Genomic DNA, 22,657 nt, shown 5'->3' with positions numbered 1-22,657 from the left:
ACAGGCTGGTGGGAGGCAGAGCCCCAGGATCCGCCTGGCCGGGGTGGTCTGGACAGAGGCAGGGCAGGAGTCGATGGGCGGGGTGGGAGGGCAGGGCAAGCTGAGGACTGTCTTCCTGGAGGGGGTGCTCCCACCCCTGCGGTGACAGCGGGGGCGGGGCGGCCCCCAGCTCCCCGTCAACAGAAGGCAAGGTGACGAATGAGATGGAGGAGACAGGGACAGCGGGAGGGATGACGTGGCCGGCGTCACACTGCCCCCTGCTGGGTCGGGTCGTACCTTCCTCGGCGGATGTTTCTTCGGGAGCCGCGGAGGGGACAGGCGCAGGGAAGGGAAGAGAAACGTGGTGACTTGCCCCAGCCCTCGGGAGACTCTGCTCCAGAGACGGCCAGTCCCTGGGGCCCAGACGCTAATGACGGGCCGCGTCTGGGCCCCAGGAGACCTGGCCAGTCTCTGGAGCCGGGTTATCCCGAGCGGCTGGGCAAGCTCCACCCCCTACCCGTTTCCTCTTCCCTTCCCTGCATGGTGGGTGGGTGAGACCAGCCCAAGGGCCACAGGCGCAGCCACTGACGGGCGGGCGCGGCAGGCTGGGCGGAGCCTGGGGATGCGGTCCTGTCTGGGACAGCCCCGGCTCAGCTCCTCTGAGGCCTCGCTGAGGTGCACTGAGGTACAGTCGGGCGCTGCCTATTTTCCAGCAGAGAGGTTGGAGATCAGGATAGTTAGTCTAGAATCTCCTGGCTTTTAAATGTGGGCAACCCAGCTTTCAAAAGAATTGCGATCCCGTGGCTGGCTTGGACCATAAAGTATGAACTCTGGTCTAGCTAACTTCTCAGGGGGGCCCCCTCAGTTCCAGCAGTCTGGGGTTCTGATCACCCAGGGGGTGCCAGGAGGGGTCGGGACGTGTGTGTCTTACTTAAATCCCCAGCCCGTGCCGCCCAGGACGATAGCTGCGACGAGGACAGCCCCGGCGATGGAGCCGATGATGATGTTGGTGCCGCTGGGACCTGGGAGGAGGGCGGGGCTCGGTTGGCAGGACAGGCGTGGGGAAAGGGCAAGGCGGAACCCCCCCGGCCAGCGGCAGCCTCACCCTTATATCTCTCTGTCTCCCCCGTGGGCGGAGACGTGGGGAGGGGGTTGTGGATGCTGCAGTCTTTGCCCGTCCAGTCCGGCTGACAGATGCACTTCCCTTCATTGCTGCAGACCTGGAGACGGGGGAGGGCCAGCATGGCTGAGCAGGCTCTGTCCCCGCTCTTGTAAGCCACGCTATTCACCCCTGGCCTCCAGGCACCCACCCCGTGGTGGGAGCAGATCCGGCGGTCCCCGCTGCCAGGGCAGCTGCTGAAGTTGAAGGCAGAGGCTGGCAGGCAACGGTGATCCAGGCACAGCATGTTGGGGCCACAGGCTGTGCCATCCTCCACGTAGCTCAGGTCAGAGCCATCGGCCAGCTGCACATGGCCACCCCTGGGGAGGCAGCACAGCCAGCCTAGGTGCTTGCTCCTCCCACCCCCCAATCACAGCCACACCCTCCCTTTCCCAGCCGAGATCCCAGCCAACACCTGCAGTCTAGTTCCTTGCCCTGATGGTAGAAGGTGACGCTGCTGATGTCTCCCCCTAGGTCTCCCAGCCGAGGAGCTCCAGAGATGTTCACACAGAGGAGGAAGCCACAGAGCACGTCCCTGTTGGGGCAGTGTGGAGACAGTGAGCCCCAGGTCTGACCGCAATTTGAATCTGCCCTCTTCCCCACCCCAACTTTTCACAGGCTATCCCATCAGGACTCAGGTTTGTCCTAGGAAAACCTGCTTCCCCATCTCTGGAAAAACCCTCCCCGATCCCAGAGCTGGAGAGGGCCAGCCAAGAGCATGGGCTACTCACTGTTTATTGCACTGGACCCAGCCTGACCCCTTGCGCCCACAGTTCCCACGCTCCGTCCCCTCCACGTTCAACTTCTCATAGCAGAAGCGATCAGCAGCCGCTACACGGAGATGATGCCAGTTGTCACCCCACCCTCTCCAGAACCCACCCAAGACTTTCAGCCTGGCGGGGTCCCTGAGGTCCTGGGGAGTCACACATTTGGTAGCAGGCATATTCAGCTGGTATCTGGCCCCTCTCTAGTCTCTCGATTCTGGGTCTTTTGGTAGGGTCTCCTATCCCTACCAAAGAGCTCACCATGGCCCCAAAGGGCTTGGCACTGCCGGTCCCGGGTTTTGCAGCGACCCCCGTAGCAGCGGCCCTGAGGTGACAAGGGACAAAAATGTTAAGTGTCCGAATAGAGACGACACTGTACTGCACTGAGGGAGAACAGCCCCCACCCTGTCATACCTGTTCATGATCACAGTAGTACCCGTCCAGCTTGTGCAGATTAGGGGGACACTGTGGAGAGAGGGGCTGGACTGAGCAGAGCAGCTGGGACTGAGAAGAGCCGCTGAGGACACTCCAGGCATGCACAGCCCCCACCCCCATGAGAACTGACATGACAGGACTCCTCCATCTTGCTCAGAACTCAGCCCACAGGGTTCCCCATAGCTTCCCTGCTTCACAGGGCTGGGAGAAGTGCCTGCATGTAATACGGACTTATTGGAAGCCTCATATTATCCACTCTGATCTCGAGCACACACCAGACACTGCGTCAGGTGCTGAGAGCACCAGTCAGGCTATAAATACCATCAACCATTGAGGGGACAAAACCAGGGGGCATGAAGAACCACTTCATGCTGAGGGTGAGGAAGCTGCGGCTGCTCCGCCGCGGGGACGCGGGCAGCAGCGCGGAGGAGGGCGTGGGAAGCAGTCGAGCCCCAGAGCCAAAGCAGCAGGGCCAGGGGCTGTCTGGCCAGGGGCTCCGCAGGCGGCCGGGCCGGTCGGACCTGGCTTGAGTCCCCGGTGCAGGTCTCCGCGATGTCGCACTCGTTCACGGCCTCTCGACAGGACACGCCTCGCGGCTCATACTAGGGAAGGGACGCGTTCCGGGGGCTCAGGCCGCCCGGCGAACCCAGAGCTCGCCGGCCCCGCCCCGAACCCCGCCCCTAGATCTGGCCCCGCCCCAGCCCGCCAGCCCCGCCCCCAGCCCCGCCCTACCCGCCCGACCACTGCACAACAGGCCCCGCCCCTCTCCCTCCCCATTGGCGCTTTCTTGTGAAGCCCCGCCCACCAGGATTGCCCGACCTCCTGCGGCTCCTCTAAGCCCCGCCCCTCCCAGCTTATCCCCGCCCCGGCGGCCGGTCCAGCTCACCTTGCAGCGGCGACAGCAGAGCCCGTCGCTGCACATGGCGTCGTGAGTCAGGGTGCATTTCTTGCAGCAGTTCCCGCCCGCGCGGCTGCACTCCTGAGGACGCGGGGAGAAGGGGGGGAGGACGAGACCCGACCCCCCCACCCGAACCTCCGCTCGACCCGCCCCCGCGTCGCCCGGCCCCGCCGGCGGGTCACGCACCTGCACCGAGCCGCAGTCGCACTCCTCGCCCGCCTCCACGAAGCCGTTGCCGCACTCGGGCGGGTCCAGGAGCTGGGCCGGCAGGGGAAGGGGTGTCGGAGTCCGGCCGCCCCCCTGCCCGAGCCCCGCTCCCCCGCTCCCCGCCCTGGGCTGGTACCTTGAGGGGCTTGTTGAAGAGGCAGCTCCCGCCCCCCTCCTGCAGGAACTGGCTGTACTCGTCTATGCTGCAGCGCGAGAACTTGCGGGGCAGGTAGAAGCTGGCCGGGGCGAGGGGACAGGGCTGCTGGGGCCCGGCCCGCGCCTTCCCCTCCTGTCCCTTTCTCGCCCCATCTCAAGATTAGGGAGGGGGTGACCCTTGCGCCTCGGCCACCCCTCGAGGAGGCTGAGGGTCTCTGTGCCCGGAGACTGCGCAAGAAGCGCCCCCCACACACCGAGCGCGAGTGGCGGGGTGGGGGGAGTGTCCGCCTGCCCCTTCCCTGACGCTCAGGGCTCGGAGGTTGGAGGCCAAAGGAGACGCCAGGCGAGGCACTGGCGGCGCCCGGTGGCGACGGGGCGCACTACAGGCTGTCTGGTTTGGGTGTCCGGCAGGGAAATCTGGGTCTCCTGTGCAAAGTCTGCAGAATACTAGGCTTCTTGGAATCCTGGTCGGGAAAGCTAGGTCTCTGGAGGCCACCGGGTCCAGACTGCCACGCAGTTCTTGCTCTGGGGCCGGCCCAGACCCAAGGCCCTCCCCCAGTTTGTCCCCAAGAACTCACCCAGTGTCCTCCATGATGCAGCCCAGCCAGTTGTCCGGACATTTGCAGTCCCCTGGGAGGTGAGCCAGGTGGATATAAGGGGTGGTGGAGGACCCCTCCCATGGCACCCTCGTCACTTCTAGAGCCGCTGGGTGGGTCTGCGCTTGTTGTGGGGCCACATGGGGTTGTTATTGATACCTGCTGAACTCCGGTGCTTATTCCACATCATGCCCAGGTTCTGTCCCAGTGTCTGAGCCAGGGTCACTGCCATGGCCCCCATGTTGTCATACTTGGGATGAAGAAACAGCACGAAGACGTCCATATTTCTCCAAAAGGCACAGCACCCATGCCCTTCAAAGCCCGTCCCCTCCCTCCAACCCTCGGCCTGGCCATACCCCCACGTGGCTCACCTCGTTCACACCCCCACCCCTGGACAGTGAGCAGATGCCCCCCACGTAGGCAGCCCCGCTACTGGTGCTCTGGAAAGTCCTGCCCCTGGAAAGGAGAGGGTCGTCAGGACTCCTGCCCATCCGTGGTGGCTCCCCTGGGCTGCCAGGGGTGATGGGGCATCTCCCTCACCACAGCCCCTCCCTGGGGGTAAACATTGCCCTCGCTTCAGCCTGTCAAGCCCCTTGCCCTCTTTGGGGGAGGCCCATAAGCCAATAATGAGAGGTTCCCATTAATCATGTCAAATCATAAGATCTTTTCATCTTTTTTTTTTCCCCACCAGGGCACTGAGTCCCTGAGGAAGGGGAGTTGGGACAGTCTGGAAGGGAAAGACGGATGAAGAGGGTGGGGAGGGACAGATCACCAGGGACCAGGGAGGGGCATATGTTTAAGATGAGGGGATTGATGCCCAGTCTGTTGCTTGTGGCCGGGGGGCAGGCGGAGGTGAGCCCAGGACCCAGATCCTGCCAAGCACCTGGCCCAGGGCAGCTGTCAGTAGCCCTGCACCCTGCAGCAGACAGCGGAGGCTGGCAGGGTGGAGGGCGTGGGGACTCACGAGAAGAGGTGGGTGGCATCGCTGGGCTCAGGCAGGCCTTCCCGCCGGTAGACCATGAGCCGGGCCAGGGTCTCCAGGAGGTCATCCTGCACCTGGATCTTGTCCCCATCTGCCCACGTTTCCATGGCGACCAGCACAATGCGGGTATTGAGCTGCTCCTTGTACATCTGTGCCCGGAGGGGAGAAGATGAGGAGGGGGCTAGACGGGGGAAAGTGGGGGGATAGGGTGGCGGGAAGGTCTTAGTCTATCCTCCAGGACACCGGACTCAGAGATTCATAGTGTCCTCCAGAACTCACCCCAAGGATGGATGGGGGGGCATAAAGGGCGAGGGAAGGGAGGGCGTGCTGCTCACCACATCTGCCAGGTTCACCACGGACTTGGCAAAGTTGCTGGTGAGGACCACAGACTGTCGCATCTGCTCAAACTGGGAGAGCGAAGAGTGGGCAGAGGGCGAGGCTCCTCCCGCCCCTCTCCTGGAGTCCTCCAGGGAACTTACCAGCTGATGGTCGTTGATCACAATCAGCTCCACGTACTTGGTCTCGCTGTGCACTGTAGGGTGACCCCGGCGGACCTAGGGGGTGGGTGGGCACTTGGAATCAGTCCCCTCCATGCCTGATGTCCTGGCCACACCAAGGACTGATGGGGAGGCTGCACTCTAGCCAGGGACCATGGCAGCTCCCCACTGGTGGGGCTCCGATCACCCCCAGCCTCGACAGGAGGGCAGGCAGCCTTGGTTGGCCACGGCGGGGATGTGTGTCAATAGTGGGGTGAGGAAATGGGGTGGGAGGCTTCCTCCAGAGACGGCGCCCGAGCCCCCTGCCACGGATGGGGGTGGCGTCCTGCTCCAGACTGCAGCGCCAGGTCTCTGCAGCCCGAGGTCTGCGCGGGCCCCCGTACCTGCCTTTTCCTTCTCAGCCTCGACCGGTTTGGAGGAGCGAGATGAACAGGGGCAGCAAACAGGCAGCCTGGGGGAGGGGACAGGTGAGGGGGGCACATCCACCCCCTCCCCACCCCCACTTTCCCTCCCTTACCTGGTTCCCTGCATCTGAGGGGGTCTGGGAGGAGAGGGGTCCGGTAAATGAGGTGGGGAAGGGGTCCCTGCAATGAGGGGGAATTCATTTTTGGCAGGCTGAGCAAGTCTGCTGAGCCCAGTTGGGGGAGCAGCCCCAGCCTTGCCCCCACCCCCACCTAGGGTGACCCAGAACTGGCCAGAGCTCCCATGTCGGATCTGATCTCCCAGATGCTCAGATTCCGGGGTCAAGACCTGGGGGTGCTCTGAGAGATAGGGGCAAAGGACACTAGAGCCTGGTGGGAGGTTACTTGGGGGGCACAGGGGACATTGGAGCTGGGGGCACAGGAGGAGGGAACCCGATCTGGGGTCACTGAGGAGGGCAGTGAGGCTGAGGTTACCGTGGGAGGAGGAGGCGGCGCAGTCACAGGGAAGAATGAGCTGGAGGGGACCGTGGGGGGCTTACCTGGGTGGCTTCTGGAGGCCCCGCCATCTCTCGCGGCTCCACGATGTAGGTGAAGTTTCCGTCAGAGAAGACCCCACTGCAGAGAGAGGGGCAGCTCCCCACAGTTCCCAGGGCCAGCGGGTGGCCTTTCCCAGCCCCCCAGGGCGCCTCCCCCCTGTACTCACTGCAGCCCCTGGCAGGTGGAGAGGGCGGCAAAGGACTGCGGGTTCCCCCGCAGCTTCCCCTGGTAGTAGCAGTGGTCTCGGGGCCCCTGGGGAAACAGCAAAATTGTGAGCGGCCCAGCCCTTGCCCCCCCCCCCAAAGGAAGGACAGGCGGGTGTTGTAGAAGCCGCCCCGTGCTGCCCCTGGGTCCGCCTGGGGTCTGCAGCCTGGCTCCGTGCGGGCCGGGCAAGTTCCTGGCCCTCTGGGCCGGCGCGGCGCCTCCGAAGCGAGGAAGCGGTTCTTAAGCCGGGGCTGGGGCCGAGGGCATCGCAGACTCCTCTGAGAGCCGCGCACCTTCGCAGAGCACCGACTACGCGCGGGCGCTGTCCCAGCAGTCACCGCAGACGAGCCCACCCGGACGCCACGCACGGCCAGCAAAGCCCACGCCATTCCACACACAAGCCTGGCCCGCTGCCCCTGCGGCCGCCCCTGGGCCCGGGGTCTGGGCTGGGGGCTGGGAGCACGTGGGGCGGAGGGGACCAGCACCACCCCCTGGGCTTCCTGAAGACTTGCTCGAGCTCCAGTGACCGGCAGGCTGGGGGCGGGGGAGCTATTTATTGACACTCATTCATCTTAGCCCGGGCCCTGGGCCTTGGGGCCCAGACCCTGGTGCTCCAGGCGGTCAGGAGCTCCCAGGTCCTGGTGCAGATGGAGAGGGGCCTTTCCCCAGCCACCCCTCCCAGCTGAGTCTGGGCCTGAGAGGGGCCTCAAGTGCCCCCAAGCCAGGCAGAGAAGCTGCGACTCGGACCTCCAGAGCCCAGAGAGGGGAGATCCCCGATCCTCCAATGTGGGGAGAGATGGAGGATCCCAAGGGGCCAGGCCCATCCCAAGTGTACAGGATATCCTGGACCCCACTTCCACTGGCCGCCCGTCCCCACATTCCACCTCCCCTGACCGCTCCCCAGAACACTCACAGCACTGTGCTGGGTGGTCCCCTCCCGGCTGAAGTGGCGCTCCACGTATTGAGAGGAGAGGAGGTGGCTGGAACGAACGGAGCAGGCCAGAGAGGGAGAGTGTCACTGCGGGGCCAGGTTCCCTGCTGCAGCCCAGACCCCACCCCTCCAGCACCCCACTCCCCAATAACCGGCCAAGTCCAATCCAGGCCTTGCCTTGCCCTTCCTCCCAGGCGCCAGGCCACACTCACTGGTTTAGCTCCAGGTCCAGAGTGAAGTTTGAGTTGAAGGCTGGGATGACAAAGCTCACCTGGGCCAGGTGGACAGGCTGGGGGGAGGGGAGAGCAGAGGGGGAGTCAACCTGTGGAGGCTGAAGGTAGGAATTGGGGAATGGGGGAAACCCCAGAATAGAAAGTTGCCCTAGGGGGAGGGTGGTCCAGCCCATCAGTTGAGGGGACCACTGATTTGGGGGCAGGTGCTTTGTACAAGTTCATCTTCCTCTAAGTTCTGTTCCCTCACATCGCAGGTGCTTCCCTTCCTGTCCCCCTCAAACTCTTCAGGGGTGGAGTGGGGTAGAATTAATCACAGGATCCCCGAAAGCCAGGGCAATAGCAGGTCAGCAGGAGAGAACTTGACTTCTCTCCCCCAAGTCTATTGCCCTCCACCTTGTCCAAAGCAACTCATCTTTAATATTTCAATCCTATGGTTAATTTTTAAACACGGAAGTTTTCCTGATAAATTTTTCAGAGGGGCCTCTGCAGTGGGGCTGGGAGGCTCCAGGTTGTCATGGCAACGTACCAGGCCTGAGCAAGATGGCTGCCCTCCCAGGCCTGGGTGCCTGCCTACTTACAGTGGGGGTGGGGACTCCAGACCCAAAGCAAGTGTGCCTGGAAGGAAAGTGACCCCAAGAGAAAGAGGAGCAGGAGTCTGGGCTGGGGTGGAGTCAGCCTTTTGAGGTTGTGACTCCTGAAAACCCTGACAACATGCCTGGAGGCTCAGGACCCCTACCCCAAGCCTCAGGTGCTTACAAAAGATCTGGAAGCACAGGAGTGGCCTGAAGGGGCTCCAGTGGCTGGAGTCTTCTTCCATTCCAGAAGACTGCATTCCAGACCTCAGAGGAGGGTCCCACACCTGGGCCATGTGTATGTGAGAAATTTGTTTGCTGTCTTTCTTTTGATGGGAGCAAGGTGCAGGGTAGAGAGGTGCCTACTGTCAAATGCACAGCTTGCTACCTCCTAGGCTTCCTTTTCAATTACCCAGTTATTTCTAATCTTTCTATGCACTTATGCCAGGTACTGTTTTAAACATTTTACTGTATTATCATATTTTTTTTTATAAAGATTTATTTATGCGTAAAAGAGCTGGGGTACAGGCCAGAGATGCGAGGGGTGAGAGGGTTCACCAGAGACAGAGTGGGGAACAGAACAGGCAGACTGACTGAAACACACTGCTGAGGGGAGCAGCGGGTGAGTCAGGAGAGGTCTACTGCGCCATGTGGGTTGCTCCCTGGCCAGCTGGCGATCGAACTTGTGCTGCAGAGGCTGCAGATTGCTTCATAGTGTGGTGCTTAACCCCTTGCACCACCAGGGAGGCCCTGCATTATCATATTTGATCTCCACAACAACCCAATGGGATAGATCTGACAGGTGGAGAAACTGAGGCACAGAGTGGCTAACCAAGGTCATGCAGCTAAGAAGTGGTGAAGCTAATTGCAGCCTAGGGAGTCAGTTTCCAGGGACCCAAGGATGAGGCAAGATGGGTCCACTAGCGGCCGGGAGAGAGGGGATAATGTGGGGCAAAATGTCAAAGCCTGGCTAGGCAGCCTTCTGAACCCCAAGGACAGACTCACCCTATCCAAGACTCCAAGCTCTTCCTGAGCCCCTAAATCATTGATCAAACTCAAAATAGAAAGTCAAGGAAGAGGAGTCACTGCTTCCCTCACCTCGAAAGCCTGGACATCCCTGTCCTTACTCTTGTCACTTGATCTTGGTCTATCTTTCCCACCCATCCCTGCCAGGACCATCTCTGCCCTTCTCTGTCCTCACGAATGTTCTTGTTCCCCACTCCCACCCCCGCATTAACAAGACCCTGTCCTGGCCTCCCAGGCCCATTGTCCTGACTCCATTCTCTAAGCCTGTGCAGCCTCAGAGCTGATCCAGCAACCTCTCTGAGCCCCAGATGTCCCTACTGAGAATGGTATCCAAATCCAGGTTCAAGGCTGTAAGATTGGCATGTGTGGTAGCGTTCGCCCTGGGCTGGGAGTCAGCATTGGCACATGCAGTATCTCTCCCACTTGGGAAGTCAGCAGGCTAACCCATCTGGCCTCCCCCATCTCTGCAGACCAAACTGACCCCCATTCTAGGGAAATCCTGGACTGATGGGGCAGTAGACAGGTCCTCTGTCCCCCCACTTCTTACAGCCTGCAGAGGCTTCATCCTCTTTCCCAATAGGTGAGGCCTATCTGCAGGTGGGCAGGCCCCCTCCCCAGCAGGACATGGGATTCAGGCCAGATTAAGCCCTGGCAACCTCAGGGCAGGGTCTGGGCCCCCTAGAGGCAGGCCTGGGAAGGGTTGGGAAGCCACCAAAAGGCAGTAGAGGAAGAGGGAAGGAACTCGAGTGCTGGCTGGATGTGGGGGACACAGGGAATGGCCCATCTGAAGGAGGAGAAAGAGCAGGCACACCCACCTCAGCCCCCAGGCACTTGGGGAGTCTCCTGCTGGCACTGGAGTCCTAAGACACCCCACTCAGACTGCTCCCCAGCTGACTGCCTCAGGTGTCTGGCCTATCCCTGGCCTCCCCCATCATCCCTGGGCCCCTCCCAAGGGAGCCCCTTCCGTCCGGTGCCTGGCCCCCTCCTCCCCCGGCACCGCTCAGTGGTGCTGGTGACCGCAACCAGCCCGGCCTTGACCCCAGCCTCTTGCTCCTGGCCATCCGGTCTCACATGCTCGGCTCATTTGCTCATTTATCCCGCCCCGCCGTCTGGTGCTCATTTTACAAACGTCAGGCTGAGGCTCAGAAAGAGACACTTGGAGGTGACTGGCCCGGGGCCATGAGGGCCGGTCCAGGGTCAGGCCTCTCCCTGGAGCTGGAGTCCATATTGACCAGAGCAGCTGGGGTCTCCTGGCTGGGGTGACCACACCTCCCCAGGTCCTCCCTGTCTCCACCTCTTTCCCAGGCACCTGCTTCAGAGACTGGGCCTCCCCCAGCCTCTCTGCACCCATCAGGCCCTCCAAGTACAGGGTACAGGGGAAGGTGATACCCAAGCCCCAGAGTTGCAAGCACTGATGCCAGGCTGATGCCACTGATGCCAGTTGCAAGCACTGATGCCAGGCTGAACCCTACCTAAGAAGCAGTCTTGGGAAGGGGGAAGATAAAGGTCTCGGGCTTTCCAACAGCCCCAGAAATTCCAGAGGTACAGGCTCTGCCTCTCACAGTTACCTCTCCTCCCTCCTCCTCAACCTCCATCCCTGCCCTCCACCTTCTCTCCCCAACGCACCAGCAAGCCTGCACCCACCACCCACAGGGCTTGGTCCCTGGCTCCTGCTGGGCCTTTAAGTACACAGTTCTGGCCCAGGAGTTCCTGACAGCTGTCTCAACCCTCCCCAGGGCAGGGGAACCTGTAGTCCTGAGAGCACAGGCTACACCCACCTTTTTCCCCTGCCCAGGGGCTCAATTCAGGCTGAATGGACAGGCACCAGGAGGCCTGAGGGAGCTGCTTAGCCTCTCTGAGACTCAGTTTCCCCCTTGGTAAAATGGGGTGATGGTAAGGATAAAATAAAAGCCCTTTTAATCATTATCACAAGAATAAGTTAAAATTGCTAATATTAGAAAGAAGAAGTATAAATGCTGCAGCTGAACAGGGCTTTGAAGAACTGAAAAAACTGCATGGGCTGGGCAGTGGGGGGCCTGGGGGATGCAGATAGGGAGGAAGAGAGGCAGTGGCTCCACCCGGGAGGAAATCGCTCCCTGAAGTACTCCATCAGTCCCCAAGATGCTCCAAGGCTCTAGTGGGAGGAAACATGGTTGAATTTACAATAACAGGATTGAACCTCAAAACTTGAGGACAGGCCTTCCTGATGGCTCAGGAGTTAAAGTCTCAGTGCGATCAAGGTATTTCTGGCCAAGGAGCTACCCACATGGCGCAAAAGACCTCCTCTGTCTCGCCCGCTGCTCCCCTCAGCAGTGAATTTCAGTAGATCCGCCTGTTCTGCTCCCCACTCTGTCTCTGGTGAATCCTTTCACCCCCATCTCTGGCCTATACCCCAGTACTTGTATGCATAAATAAATAAAAATAAATCTTTTAAAAAAAGAAGACAGTTGGGCCTCCCCGGTGGTGCAGCGGTTGAGCGCTGGGTTGTGAAGCTGCCCGCAGCCTCTGCAGCGCCGGTTCGATCCCCGGCTGCTCCCCGGCCACCGGAGAAAGGTCCCACATGGCATGCAGACCTCTCCTGCCACCTGCTACTCCCCTCAGCAATGTGCTTCGGTCCTTCTGCCTGCTCTGCAACCCGCTCTGGCTCTGGTGAATTCTCTCACCCTCCCGCGCTTCTGACTGTACCCAGTGCTTGTATAAATAAATAAATAAATCTTAAAAAAAAAAAAAAAACAGTTATTCCCTACAGGGTCATAAGTCCCTGTGGGGACAGACTTGGGGCAGCTGGGGTTTGGGCAGCAGAGCTTAGGTGAGGCCAGGCCCACAGGCCTGGTGTGTGGCCAGGGAGGACCCAAGAACCTGCCCACTACAACATTGTCCAGAGACTGACAGGTAACCCCCACATGCCCTGGCCCCAGTTTCTGACACCCAGCCCTCAGGCCGGGACCAGCTGCACAGCGGCCTCGACGCTCAGGAGGGAGGGCAGGCTCACAGATGTTGAACATCTGCTCTTGTCAGATCGCAGGCAGGACACCTGCCGTCCATCATCTCTAATCCTCACAGCGGCTGTGGTAAAGTGCAGAAGGCAAGAAGCCCCATTTTATGGATAAGGAAGATGGGGTGCAGCGGTTTGCCCAGGTCACTCTGTTGGAAGCAGTGGAGAGAAATGTGGCTGTCCCCTCTACCCCCCACCCGCCACCACACAATGCAGCCTTTCAAGCCAGCTGGGCCGCCTGCTCCCGGCCCAGGCTTCCAGCCCCCAGCCACTCCTGCCTCTGCTCCCAGGACAGAGCTGCGGCTCTGGCTGCCCAGACCAAGGTCCCCTGCTTATGCCTTCCACCTTGCAAGGGCTGGGACCGTGCCTGGCTCAGCTGTCCCCCAGCCCTCTGCAGCAGAAAGACACAGGAGTGCCGCCCATGCCCTTGGCTGGGGCTTCTGGGTGGCACTTCCTGTAAATGCCAGTCCGGGCGGCTCTCAGGGAGTCCAGTGACTGTGGCCCGCTCCCTGGCTGGCTCAGAGGGTAGGTCTCCTGGCCCGGGTCCTCCATGCCCTACCCAGCTGCCCGCTCACTTCCCCACAGCCGCCCTTTCCTTGGTTCCCAAGGGGTCTGGGCTGGGGGGAGGCAGGCGCCACCCACAGAACAGCTTTGTGTGGCTTAGAGAAAGGGGTCTCCTCAGAGACCTCCTGAGCCCACCAACCACTTCAGCCCACTTGCCCACGTGCTCTGTGGAAGTGAACAAACAGCCTAATTGTACTGTCCTCCGGCCTCACCCCTCAGCCGCAGGCTCCCTGTGGCCACAGCTTTCCACACTTCCAGAAGCCTCCCGCACCTGCGGGGCCTCCGGCCCAGTCTGCTTCCAAACTAGACAGAGTGAGATAGTGAGAGCAATGGAAAGAAGGCAAACAGCCCCCGGGCCGCGCTTCGCTACACCCTGAGCCAGAGGCCAGCCGCAGGCCAGTTGAAAACCACTCTGAGCATCAACTTCCTCTGCTGCTTAGCGCTGTGTGCCCTGGGGCAGCTACTTCGCCTCTCTGTGCCTGTTTCTCCATCTGTGCAATGGGCATGATCACAGCCGCACTTCCTGGGGTTGTAATGAGCATCCAGTTTTACCTTTAAAAGCAGAAGAGTGCCTGCCCCAGGAAGGGCCCAGAAAATTGTCATTTTCTACCTCAGAGTTCCTTCCTGGCCACCTTCCCTGCCCCTTGCAAAAGCCAGAAGTCCTCAGAGCACAGAATCCTTTCCCCTCACCACTTCCTGGAGAGATTAATGTTACCATTATCCAGATTTTTGGAGTCAGGAAGGCAGGGCTCAGAAAGGCGACATGACTAGTCCAAGGCCAGGCCAAGTTAGCACCCCGGGCCCATATTCGGCCCTGTCGGCCGGCTTGGGCCCCCAAACGCCCACCTGACCCACAGCAGATGGAACTCTTGCTGCTGACCCAACATCTTGCTCAAACTAAGATCCCAAACTTGTGCAGTAGCTCTGGATGGAGCCCAAGAGTGCTGCTGGGCCTTCCTGTGGGGCTGCTGGGCTCAGCATGGACCTGGCTCCACCATCAGCCCTGGGGTGTGGAGGGCAGAAGTGCTGCGGGAGGAAAGCAGGCGGGTGGGAGGTAGAGGCCACAAGTTCACTCTGTCAGGGGGCCGTGTCCTTGTTTCCCTTCACCTTGTGCAGGGGGGGAGGTGGGGGGTCAGTGCCCCTGTGCCTAAGTGCAAGACCCTGGAGGCAGGATGGTGCAGTGGGGAGTGCTCTGGTCTTGGAGAAAATGGCATCGCTGCCTAAGATGACTGGCTTTGGGCCAGTTACTTAGTCTCTCTGAGCCCCAGGTTGGTCCCCTGCAAAGTGGACAGACAAATGTTACTGAGTTGTGGGAATCTGACCTCAGGGGACACTGGGGTACAGTTCAGGCAGAATTATGAGTAAATCCCCTAGGGAGGCTGCAGGAGGTCCTGGGGAAGGCTCTACCCCAGAGAGACCCCACTGGAGGGGACTGCTGCCCCAGATCCACAGAACCCCCTGCCCCTCCCCACCCCCTCAGATGTGCCCTGGGGCACATTCAGGCTGGGTCCCTCCCATACCTCACACGTGCCATCCACTCACCAGCAGAACATTCAAGGGCACACAGTCACAGCACCATCATACCCGGAACCCCCCATGACCTCGCTCCAGGGAGGACTGGGGGCTGAAGAAGCACCACATTTTTCTCTCAAACTGGTCCCATATTGTCCCTTATCTCTGTCCTCTGGCCCGCCTCGGCATCACCCCATCCTCCATCTGGACACCCCCTGAAGCACTAGTCAGGAGGTCCAACAGTCAGGTCAGACACTCAACTCCCACAGTCTTGGGGTGCAGAGTGCACAGGTGGAAGGACATGAGTGAAGAAAGCCAGACTAAGGGGTGAACCAGCGAGGACATCCCCATGTCTGGCCCTGGGACCATTCTACCTTCTATCTACCACCTTCCAGGGAGTCTGGGCAGGACCTGAAGCAGCTTCCACCCCTTCCCTCCCGCACACCCCCATCCCTGCCGCCAGCTCAAGACCATTAACCACCCCTCTCCCCACTCTGCACCGCCTGAGTGATGGCCCATCTATTATGCATGCTGCCTTCCTGCTCCATTCCATTTCCCGAGTATCCCCCCTGCACCCCACCCCCCCTAAGGGCTTTTAACCAAGTACATTAGGCAGGCCAGATGCCAGTCTGACAGATGTCCGTAATGTTAGCCTGTTTCCCTCCTTCCTTCCCTCGGCCCAGCCCAATTTACCTCCCACCATTTCCAGCTGCCAAACCTTCCCAGGCCTCGGTGGTCCGCTCCTCAGTCTCCTCTACTCCTCCCGTTTCTGCCAGGCCTCGCCACCCGCCCTCCCCGCCCCCGCTGGCCTGGCTAACTTTCAGCTTCCAGCTCCTGGAGAGCTAAGGCGTGCTGAATGAATATTCCATCTGGGTGATTATTATTCACATGATATTAATTAATTATTAATTGCAATTAATCTCCTTCATTCCTAACCTTCCTCTGGGAGGCAGGAGGGGCCTGGCAGCTAAAAGGGACAGGGAGCGGGTGGAGCTGCCATTTGTGGGTGAGCTTGGGGCCTCCATCTTTTTCCCAAGTCCCCACCCTCAGTGAGGGCAGAAAGGAAAACATCAAGCCTATCTGTGCAGGGGGGAAACTGAGGCAGAGCAAGCACTAAACTGTTCTAAGAAAGCCCAGGGACGGTGGCTGTGGTGAAAACCTGGGTCCCCATCTCTGCCCCGGCGCTCAGCGCTTCTCCCTGCCCCCTCCAGTCTTAGCCAAGCTCCATTTGGAGCAAACCTCTTGCTTTGGCAGGAGGGAAGTGGGGATGGTGAAAGGGTGAGCAAGGCTGGACTGAGCCCTGGGCACCCCTTGGTCCACCAAGGGCAAGGGATCCCCATGATGACGGGAAGGGGCCTGAAGCAGAGCAGGTGGGTGCTCCTACTAGCGGGCTCCAGCACTGGCCTGACACCCACTGTGCAGAAGGGGGAGCTGCTGGAGCCAGCTCCTGGGGAGGTGCCTAAACCCATGCCCAGGGCCACCCTTGGGCTCTCAGGCCTGCTCCAGCCCGCTGGTCCCACTCACCGGGCCCCGGGGCGGCTCCTGGCGGACCCTGGTGTCCAGCTGCTGCTTTCGAACCTCTCCCCCGGAGCTCTCCCCCACCAGACGGCTGGGCTCTGTGACCTCAAGGGCTTCCTGGCCCCCTAACGGGGGTGAGACCCCCCAGCGCAGAGCTCCGACAGGACCCCGGGTCCCAAGACCTGGGAAGACAAGGCCACAGCTGCAGGCAGATGCCCACCGCGAGACAGGAGACTTGGGGATGGGGCAGGCACCGCACCCCGCTCCGGTGTGACCCCTGAGCCCTCGACCTGGGTGGGAGGACGCGCTGCCTGCAGCGGGAAGAAGCCGGTGGGGAGGGGGCCGCGGGCTTCACGCCGGCCCGGCCGTCACGACCGCCCCCCCAGCCCGCAGAGCCCCGCAGCGCCGGCCGGCGGCAGGGGGTGGCCGCGGCGGGGCGGGCCGGCGGGGGACAGGTGGGTGCGCGCACCCTCCCTCCTCCTCCCGCGGCCCCCGCCTCCCGCGCCCCGGACCGGCTGGCACCCCAGCGCTGCAGGGAAATGTGGCTGCAGCAAAAACCGCCGCAAAGCCGGGGCGGGGGCAGGGAGGGGGCGCCGGGCCGGGGTCACTCACCCGGCGGGGCCAGCAGCGGCAGCAGCAGCAGCGCCGCGAACGCCCAGCGCCGCAGCCGCCTCATGGCTCGCTCATAATCCTCGGGTCCGGGGCTGCGGCTGCGGGCGGCGCGGGCGGCGGGGCGGGCGGCGGGCGGGCGGGGAGGCGCCGCCGCGGGCGCGCGGGCGGGGGCGCGGGCCGGGGCTGGGGGCGCGGGCCGGGGGGGCGGCGGGGGGGGCGCCCGGCTCAGCGCGCTCCGGCCGCGGCCATCCCGGCGGGGCGCGGGCCGGGTTAAGAGCCGAGCGGCGAGCACGTGAGCGCCGGGCCCGCCCCCGCCCCCCGCAGGCCCCCCCAACCCGGCGGGGCCGGGGCCGCCGCGACGGGAGGACAAAAGAGGCGCCGCCCCGGGGCCGGCCTTCCGGCACCGCCTCGGCCCCTCCGCAGGTGCGGGCTGCGCGCGCCCCGGGCCCTCGCTGCGCCCTGCTGGTGCACCCCTGGCTTGGGGAGCTCCGATGTGTAGGGGGAGCCCGGCCGGGGACGGAGTGTCCCCCGGGCTCTGACCTGGCGGCTGCTGGGCGGGGGACCCGCGCGACCAGGTGCGGGGGCGTGGCCGCCCTCCGGGGTTCGCCCCTGGGGGGGACCTAGGACAGCGCCCGCCGGCCGCAGCCCTGAGCCCCCGGCTGGGGAGGGGCGCCGCGCGCGGGCCGGGGCGCCGAGGCTTGTTGGGCGCATCGCCCGCTCGGCCTCCGGACCCCTCGCCCACCTGCGGCGGGACGGGTCACCTCCGAGCCCGCCACCCGCGGCGGCGTCCTGCCGGCTCCTCTCCCCGCCCAGGACGCCTCTGCCCCGGGAGGGCCGCAGGGAGGGCTGTCACCGGGGCCCCCAGGAGGGGCTGCCTGGGCTTCTGGGCTGACAGCCTCCTGCAGGGCACCCGTTCTCCCCCCAAATACCCTAAACTAGGCAAGTTAGACGTTGTAACGCCTTTCTGCCCCTTGCTTCACAGCCCCGATCTGTGAGGCGCAGAAGGCCCCCAGCTTCTCCCTAGGTCGCAAACCTCCTGACCTACCTCCGCCGCTGTGCCCCCCAGCCTCGCTCCTCGGTTTCTGCCAAGAAGGATTTCCACACCGAGGGCTGGGATTTCTGACCTCTGCCCAGGAGCCCATCGGGCAGAGACCCAAGAAGGGGGAGGTGCAGTAGGACCCCACCCTAACCTTTCCCCAAGACCAGAGCATCCTCACACCCATGCCGGGAGCCCGCAGGCCACTGAGGAACAGGAGTGGAGGCAGGGAACCCCTTCCTGGGTGTTCTGCCTCCCTGGGGACCCAGGGCCTCTGCCAGGGATGGGGAAGCTGCCTCTGGCTCGTGACAGGGCCCCCCCCCCCAGCTCTATTTTAGGCCCAGGAGAGGTGAGAAGGCGATTTCCCGGGAGGCGCTGACATCAATGCTGGGAACGGGGTGACTCCCCTCCCCCTCCAACCACCTGCCACTCCAGACCCAGATGCTCAGCAAGGCTGAGCCAATTGTTCCTTCATTCTAGAGACATCTGGAAAAGGGGGTAAAGGTGCGTGTGGGGGGGTACCTGGGAATGAGGACCTAACATGTGATATTCCCTGAAACCCACAATTACCCCGGAGGGAGACTGCTCATTTTTCAGGTGGGGAAACTGAGGCTCAGTGATCTTTCCAAGTCATGCTGTGGGTCAGTGAGAGGTGCATCTTACACTCTAGGTGGGCACCCCTGTCCCCACCTCCACCTTCTATTGGCGACTTATATCAGGGTCAGATACCTCTAGTCCATTTCTCCCCCAGCCCCACAGCAAGGTGAGTCCCTCTTGCCCCATCAGTGCCATGTTTTGGGGCCACATGAGTGAGCCTTGAGCAGGTATGCCTTCTTAAAGGACAGGTAGGGGGGCCCTGGGGGAGCCTGGATCCCCTTCTCCAACATGCCCAAGACCACACAGCAAGCCTGTGGCCCAGGCCTCCTAGCTGAGGCACATTTCCACCACTTCTGTGGTCCTGGTTCCTGGACTTTCCTATTGGGGGTTCTTCCTGCCCCCCACCCCCCACCGTGACTCCTTTCTGATGGCATTCTGGGCCAACTCCAGTGGGGGTTCAATTGTCTGGTCCCTTAGCTCCAAGGACTTCCTTTCTCCCCATCTCCCCGGGTCCCTCAGTCAGAGCAAGCCCAGTCAAATTGCCTCTGGCCACACCCAGGTCTACAGCCCCAGGCTTTCCCCCAGCCCTCCACCCGCTTGTCCTCCAGGTTGGCTCTGCTACCCCTGCGTTTCCTTGTGCACGAACACGATGCTTGCTTCAACGCCCTCGCCCACCTACCCTCCTGAGCTTGGGGGCTGTCCTCAGAGGCTGAGCTCCCTGAGGTTGTCAGCAGTGAGTCTCCCATCAGCCTGGGGCTTCACGTGGGCAGGGATCGTGGCCTCCTTCAGACCTGGATCCTGATAGAGGGATAGCTTTCTCCTTAAATTGGGGCTCCTGAGGGCAGGGCCTGTGTCTTTCCCTCAAGCAGGAGTGGGGGGTCTCTCAGGAATCCTCCCCCAACCCATCTGCTACAGCGGATTCCTTTGGTCTCTTCTGCCCATCATTTGCTTTCCCCAGGAGGCAGCCTGGGCACTCTGGAAATCAAGGGCTGGTGGCCACTGTCTTAATGCCTCCCTGGGGAGCCCTTGCAACTCAGGATATCTAGGGCCTCCTTCCCCCTGAAGTTCCTTCTCCCTTCAGCCAATTCTTCCCTCAAATTCTCCTGCATGGGGCCGAGTTGGGCTGATGTGGGGCCAAGGCAGCTGCAGGTAAGGGAGGGGTGTTGGTCTCCTTCACGCCCCCTTGGGCCAGCACGATGAGCGATAATTTCGGCCAAGAGATGCCATCAGGCACCGAGCCTAGCCTGCCAGGCCTGCGGCAGAGACCACACCAGGAGAGGGGGCAGGGTGGCGCAGGGGAAAGTGCAGGATGCAGGGGCCCCCATCCCAATTTAGAGCTGTGTGACCTTGAGCAAGTCCCCTCGCCTCCCTGAGCCCGGGTTTCCTCATCTGTGAAGTGGGGGTTGGAAAAGCCCTCCTTCAGTGTAGCTGGCCGCGGGTCTGTGAATACAAGGCCCAGTGCTCGGAGCACGCTCCCCGCCAGGCCCGCACTACCAGGCCCATGCTCCGGGATGCCAAGGAGAAAACTTGGGGCTTCCAGCCCCAGGGGCTTTTTTATGACTTGGGGGCCTTGGGACACTCTATCCAGACTCTGCCTGGTGATACGATGCTGAGGGGTGGGGAGCAGAGGGACAGAAAGTTCATCCTGCTTCTCCCGCCACAGCCCAGCCCAGCACCCTATCCTTTCAACAGGAAACGTCCACTCTCACCAAATAGCCCCCTTTTTTTAAAATTTTTTTTTTATAGAGGCATGTTTTCATTTATTTATTTATTTATTTATTTATTTATTTGTTTTGTTTGTTTATACAAGCACTGGGTACAGTCAGAAGCGCGGGAGGGTGAGAGAATCCACCAGAGACAGAGCGGGGAGCAGAACAGGCAGAAGGACCGAAGTACACTGCTGAGGGGAGCAGCAGGTGGCAGGAGAGGTCTGCGCGCCATGTGGGACCCTCCTCCGGTGGCCGGGAGCAGCCGGGGATCGAACTGGCGCCGCAGAGGCCGCGGGCAGCTTCGCAACCCAGCACTCAACCGCTGCGCCACTGGGGAGGCCCCAAATAGCCCCTTGAGGAAGCCACATGCCCTTCCTTTGGGCTGTCAATGTCGAGTGACCCCCCTCCATTAATCTCCGAAGCTCTGAGGCCTCCCTCAGGGAAGAGGTGGGGGAGCTGAGGTGCCAGAATCCCAGGGATACCCATCCTTGAAATTTTTAGTGCACAAATGTAGTCATGCCCCCAATCCACCGCCCTCTTCTCCCACACAAAAGATCCTCCTGGAGTTCTGGAGAGTTGACCCTTAAAAGGAGGGGGAGCAGAGATGGGCTATTTCACTGCACCCCTTAGCAGCTTCATCCACAATTTACACTGGAGATGGGGATGCCGCTCAGAGTCATCACAGTAAACTCTGCGAGTGTCTGAGAGGGAGGGAGGCTACGCAGGCGCATACACATATGTTAAGTTAGTTGGTGAATTACAACATGCTAAGTGCCTCACAGACATACCTGGCGGGATACTTGTGACTTCCTACTGCTACCTCCATTTTTCAGATTAAGAAAACACATTCAGGGGCCTCCCCGGTGGCGCAGTGGTTGAGCGCTGGGTTGCGAAGCTGCCCGCGGCCTCTGCGGCGCCGGTTCGATCTCCAGCTGCTCCCCGGCCACCGGAGGAGGGTCCCACAGGGCGCGCAGACCTCTCCTGCCGCCCGCTGCTCCCCTCAGCAGTGTACTTCGGTCCTTCTGCCTGCTCTGCTCCCCGCTCTGGCTCTGGTGAATTCTCTCACCCTCCCGCGCTTCTGACTGTACCCAGTGCATGTATAAACAAACAAACAAACTAAATAAATAAAGCATGCCTCTATTAAAAAAAAAAAAAAAAAGAAAACACATTCAGGAGTTTGGCAAAGGTCACAGAGTTAAGTGGCAGGACCTGGATTTGAACTCAGGCCTGTGTGGCCGAAGGCTCACACTATGGGCTTCGTGGAGAATATGGATCCTGTGCCTTGAAGAAGGGGGTGTACTTGTCGCCAAAGAACATTCCAGATCAGGGGTTGGACTGTATTTCGTGGTCAGAGCCAAGTGCATCCGTCCAGCCCACCACACCAGCTTGGGAGGAAGGAGGTGGCAGAGGAGGAAGGCAGGGCAGGGCTGAGGGGGGAGGTCTTCAGGGGGCAGGAGGATGCAGGGAGACTGCTTGGCTGGCTGAGGGGCAGGAGCGAGAGGATGCCAGAGTCACAAAGACAAAGCGGGGTGGGGGGCAGGCTTAGCTGGAGAGGTGAGTTCCTAGACCATGGGTCGGAAGTGCGGGCAGCACAGAGGAACTCAAGAGCTGTGTTGGAGCTGATGCTGTCTCAGAAATACCATAGAGGAAACGGAGGCCCAGCGGGGTTTAGGGACTTTCCCGAAGCCCCAGTGTGAGTTGGGGTGCAGCTAGATCTCCTGCCTTCCCACCCAGCACAGGTGATGGTTAATGTTTGGATGGAGTCACCCCTTGCAGAGGTCCCAGGTTGGGGAGGCAGGGAGGCCGGAAGGCTAGTGAGGCGCAGTGCTCAGGGTGCACACCTGAAGCCTGAGGGTGAGTGGATGTGCAGGGGAGTCTGGGGAGGGCAGGGGCTGGCTGTGTGGGGTCACTGGGGATGAGGAGCCAGGCTTCAAGAAGATGGAAAAGGAGAAAAGGAACCTGACTTTGGTCATTGGCAGGTTAGCTGGTGACCTTGGGATGGACAAGTCCAGCGGAGCGCTTCAGGCTGGGCACCGCGGAGGTTTGGAAGAAGGAGGTGCAGACACGGAGGCAGCAGCTCTAGACCGCAGGAAATTGCCAGAGAACAGGAGGAAGCTTTCTTCAAGCTGCTGAATCAATGCAAGTGTTTTCCAGGATGGAGTCCCATGGATTTTGGGGCAGAGGGGAGAGATGGTGAAGCCGAGAGGAGGAAATTGCCCAGGCTGGACCTGGGTGGGCTGGAAATCTCAAGGACAGAGGCTGGGGAGAAAAAGGAACTTGGAAAGAGGGATAAATAGATGTTGAAGGGGAACTGAGAACAGGAAGTGGCAGTGCCTGCTGCAGCTGTCAAGGTCATTAGCTAAGGGAGAGAATGGAAGGCTTGAAGTCTTCACTGAGGGGCCTGCTTGAGGGGTCTGTGAGGTCAGTGTCAAGCTGCACCCATCTGTCCTGAGTGTCTCAGGTGTCATGCATAAAACTGGGGTGCAGGTCAGAGGTGTTGGGGGTGAGAGGATTCA

General features: G+C 61.2%; 1 protein-coding gene across 1 annotated transcript; it reads right to left on the bottom strand.

The window, feature by feature from the left end:
• Positions 1-245: 245 nt before the first annotated feature.
• Positions 246-17,223, bottom strand: ADAM11 (ADAM metallopeptidase domain 11; the record flags this gene model as incomplete). The annotated part of the gene is made up of 26 exons (XM_084237742.1): positions 16,800-17,223; positions 16,194-16,369; positions 7,980-8,056; positions 7,750-7,816; positions 6,799-6,884; positions 6,635-6,710; positions 6,191-6,257; positions 6,057-6,124; positions 5,656-5,730; positions 5,512-5,583; positions 5,159-5,325; positions 4,566-4,650; positions 4,354-4,444; positions 4,177-4,228; positions 3,579-3,678; positions 3,422-3,493; positions 3,224-3,316; positions 2,859-2,939; positions 2,317-2,367; positions 2,164-2,227; positions 1,870-1,969; positions 1,554-1,673; positions 1,290-1,458; positions 1,085-1,199; positions 911-1,001; positions 246-294 (listed from the first exon to the last, which is right to left on the bottom strand). Exons 1-26 carry the CDS (start codon positions 16,861-16,863, stop codon positions 246-248), a joined length of 2,328 nt encoding a protein of 775 aa, XP_084093868.1. The 5' UTR covers positions 16,864-17,223.
• Positions 17,224-22,657: the final 5,434 nt, after the last annotated feature.

The sequence above is a fragment of the Talpa europaea genome (assembly GCF_964194135.1).
Source record: "Talpa europaea genome assembly, chromosome: 7".
Classification (NCBI taxonomy): Eukaryota; Metazoa; Chordata; class Mammalia; order Eulipotyphla; family Talpidae; genus Talpa; species Talpa europaea.
This window is presented reverse-complemented; position numbering and strand designations above follow the sequence as displayed.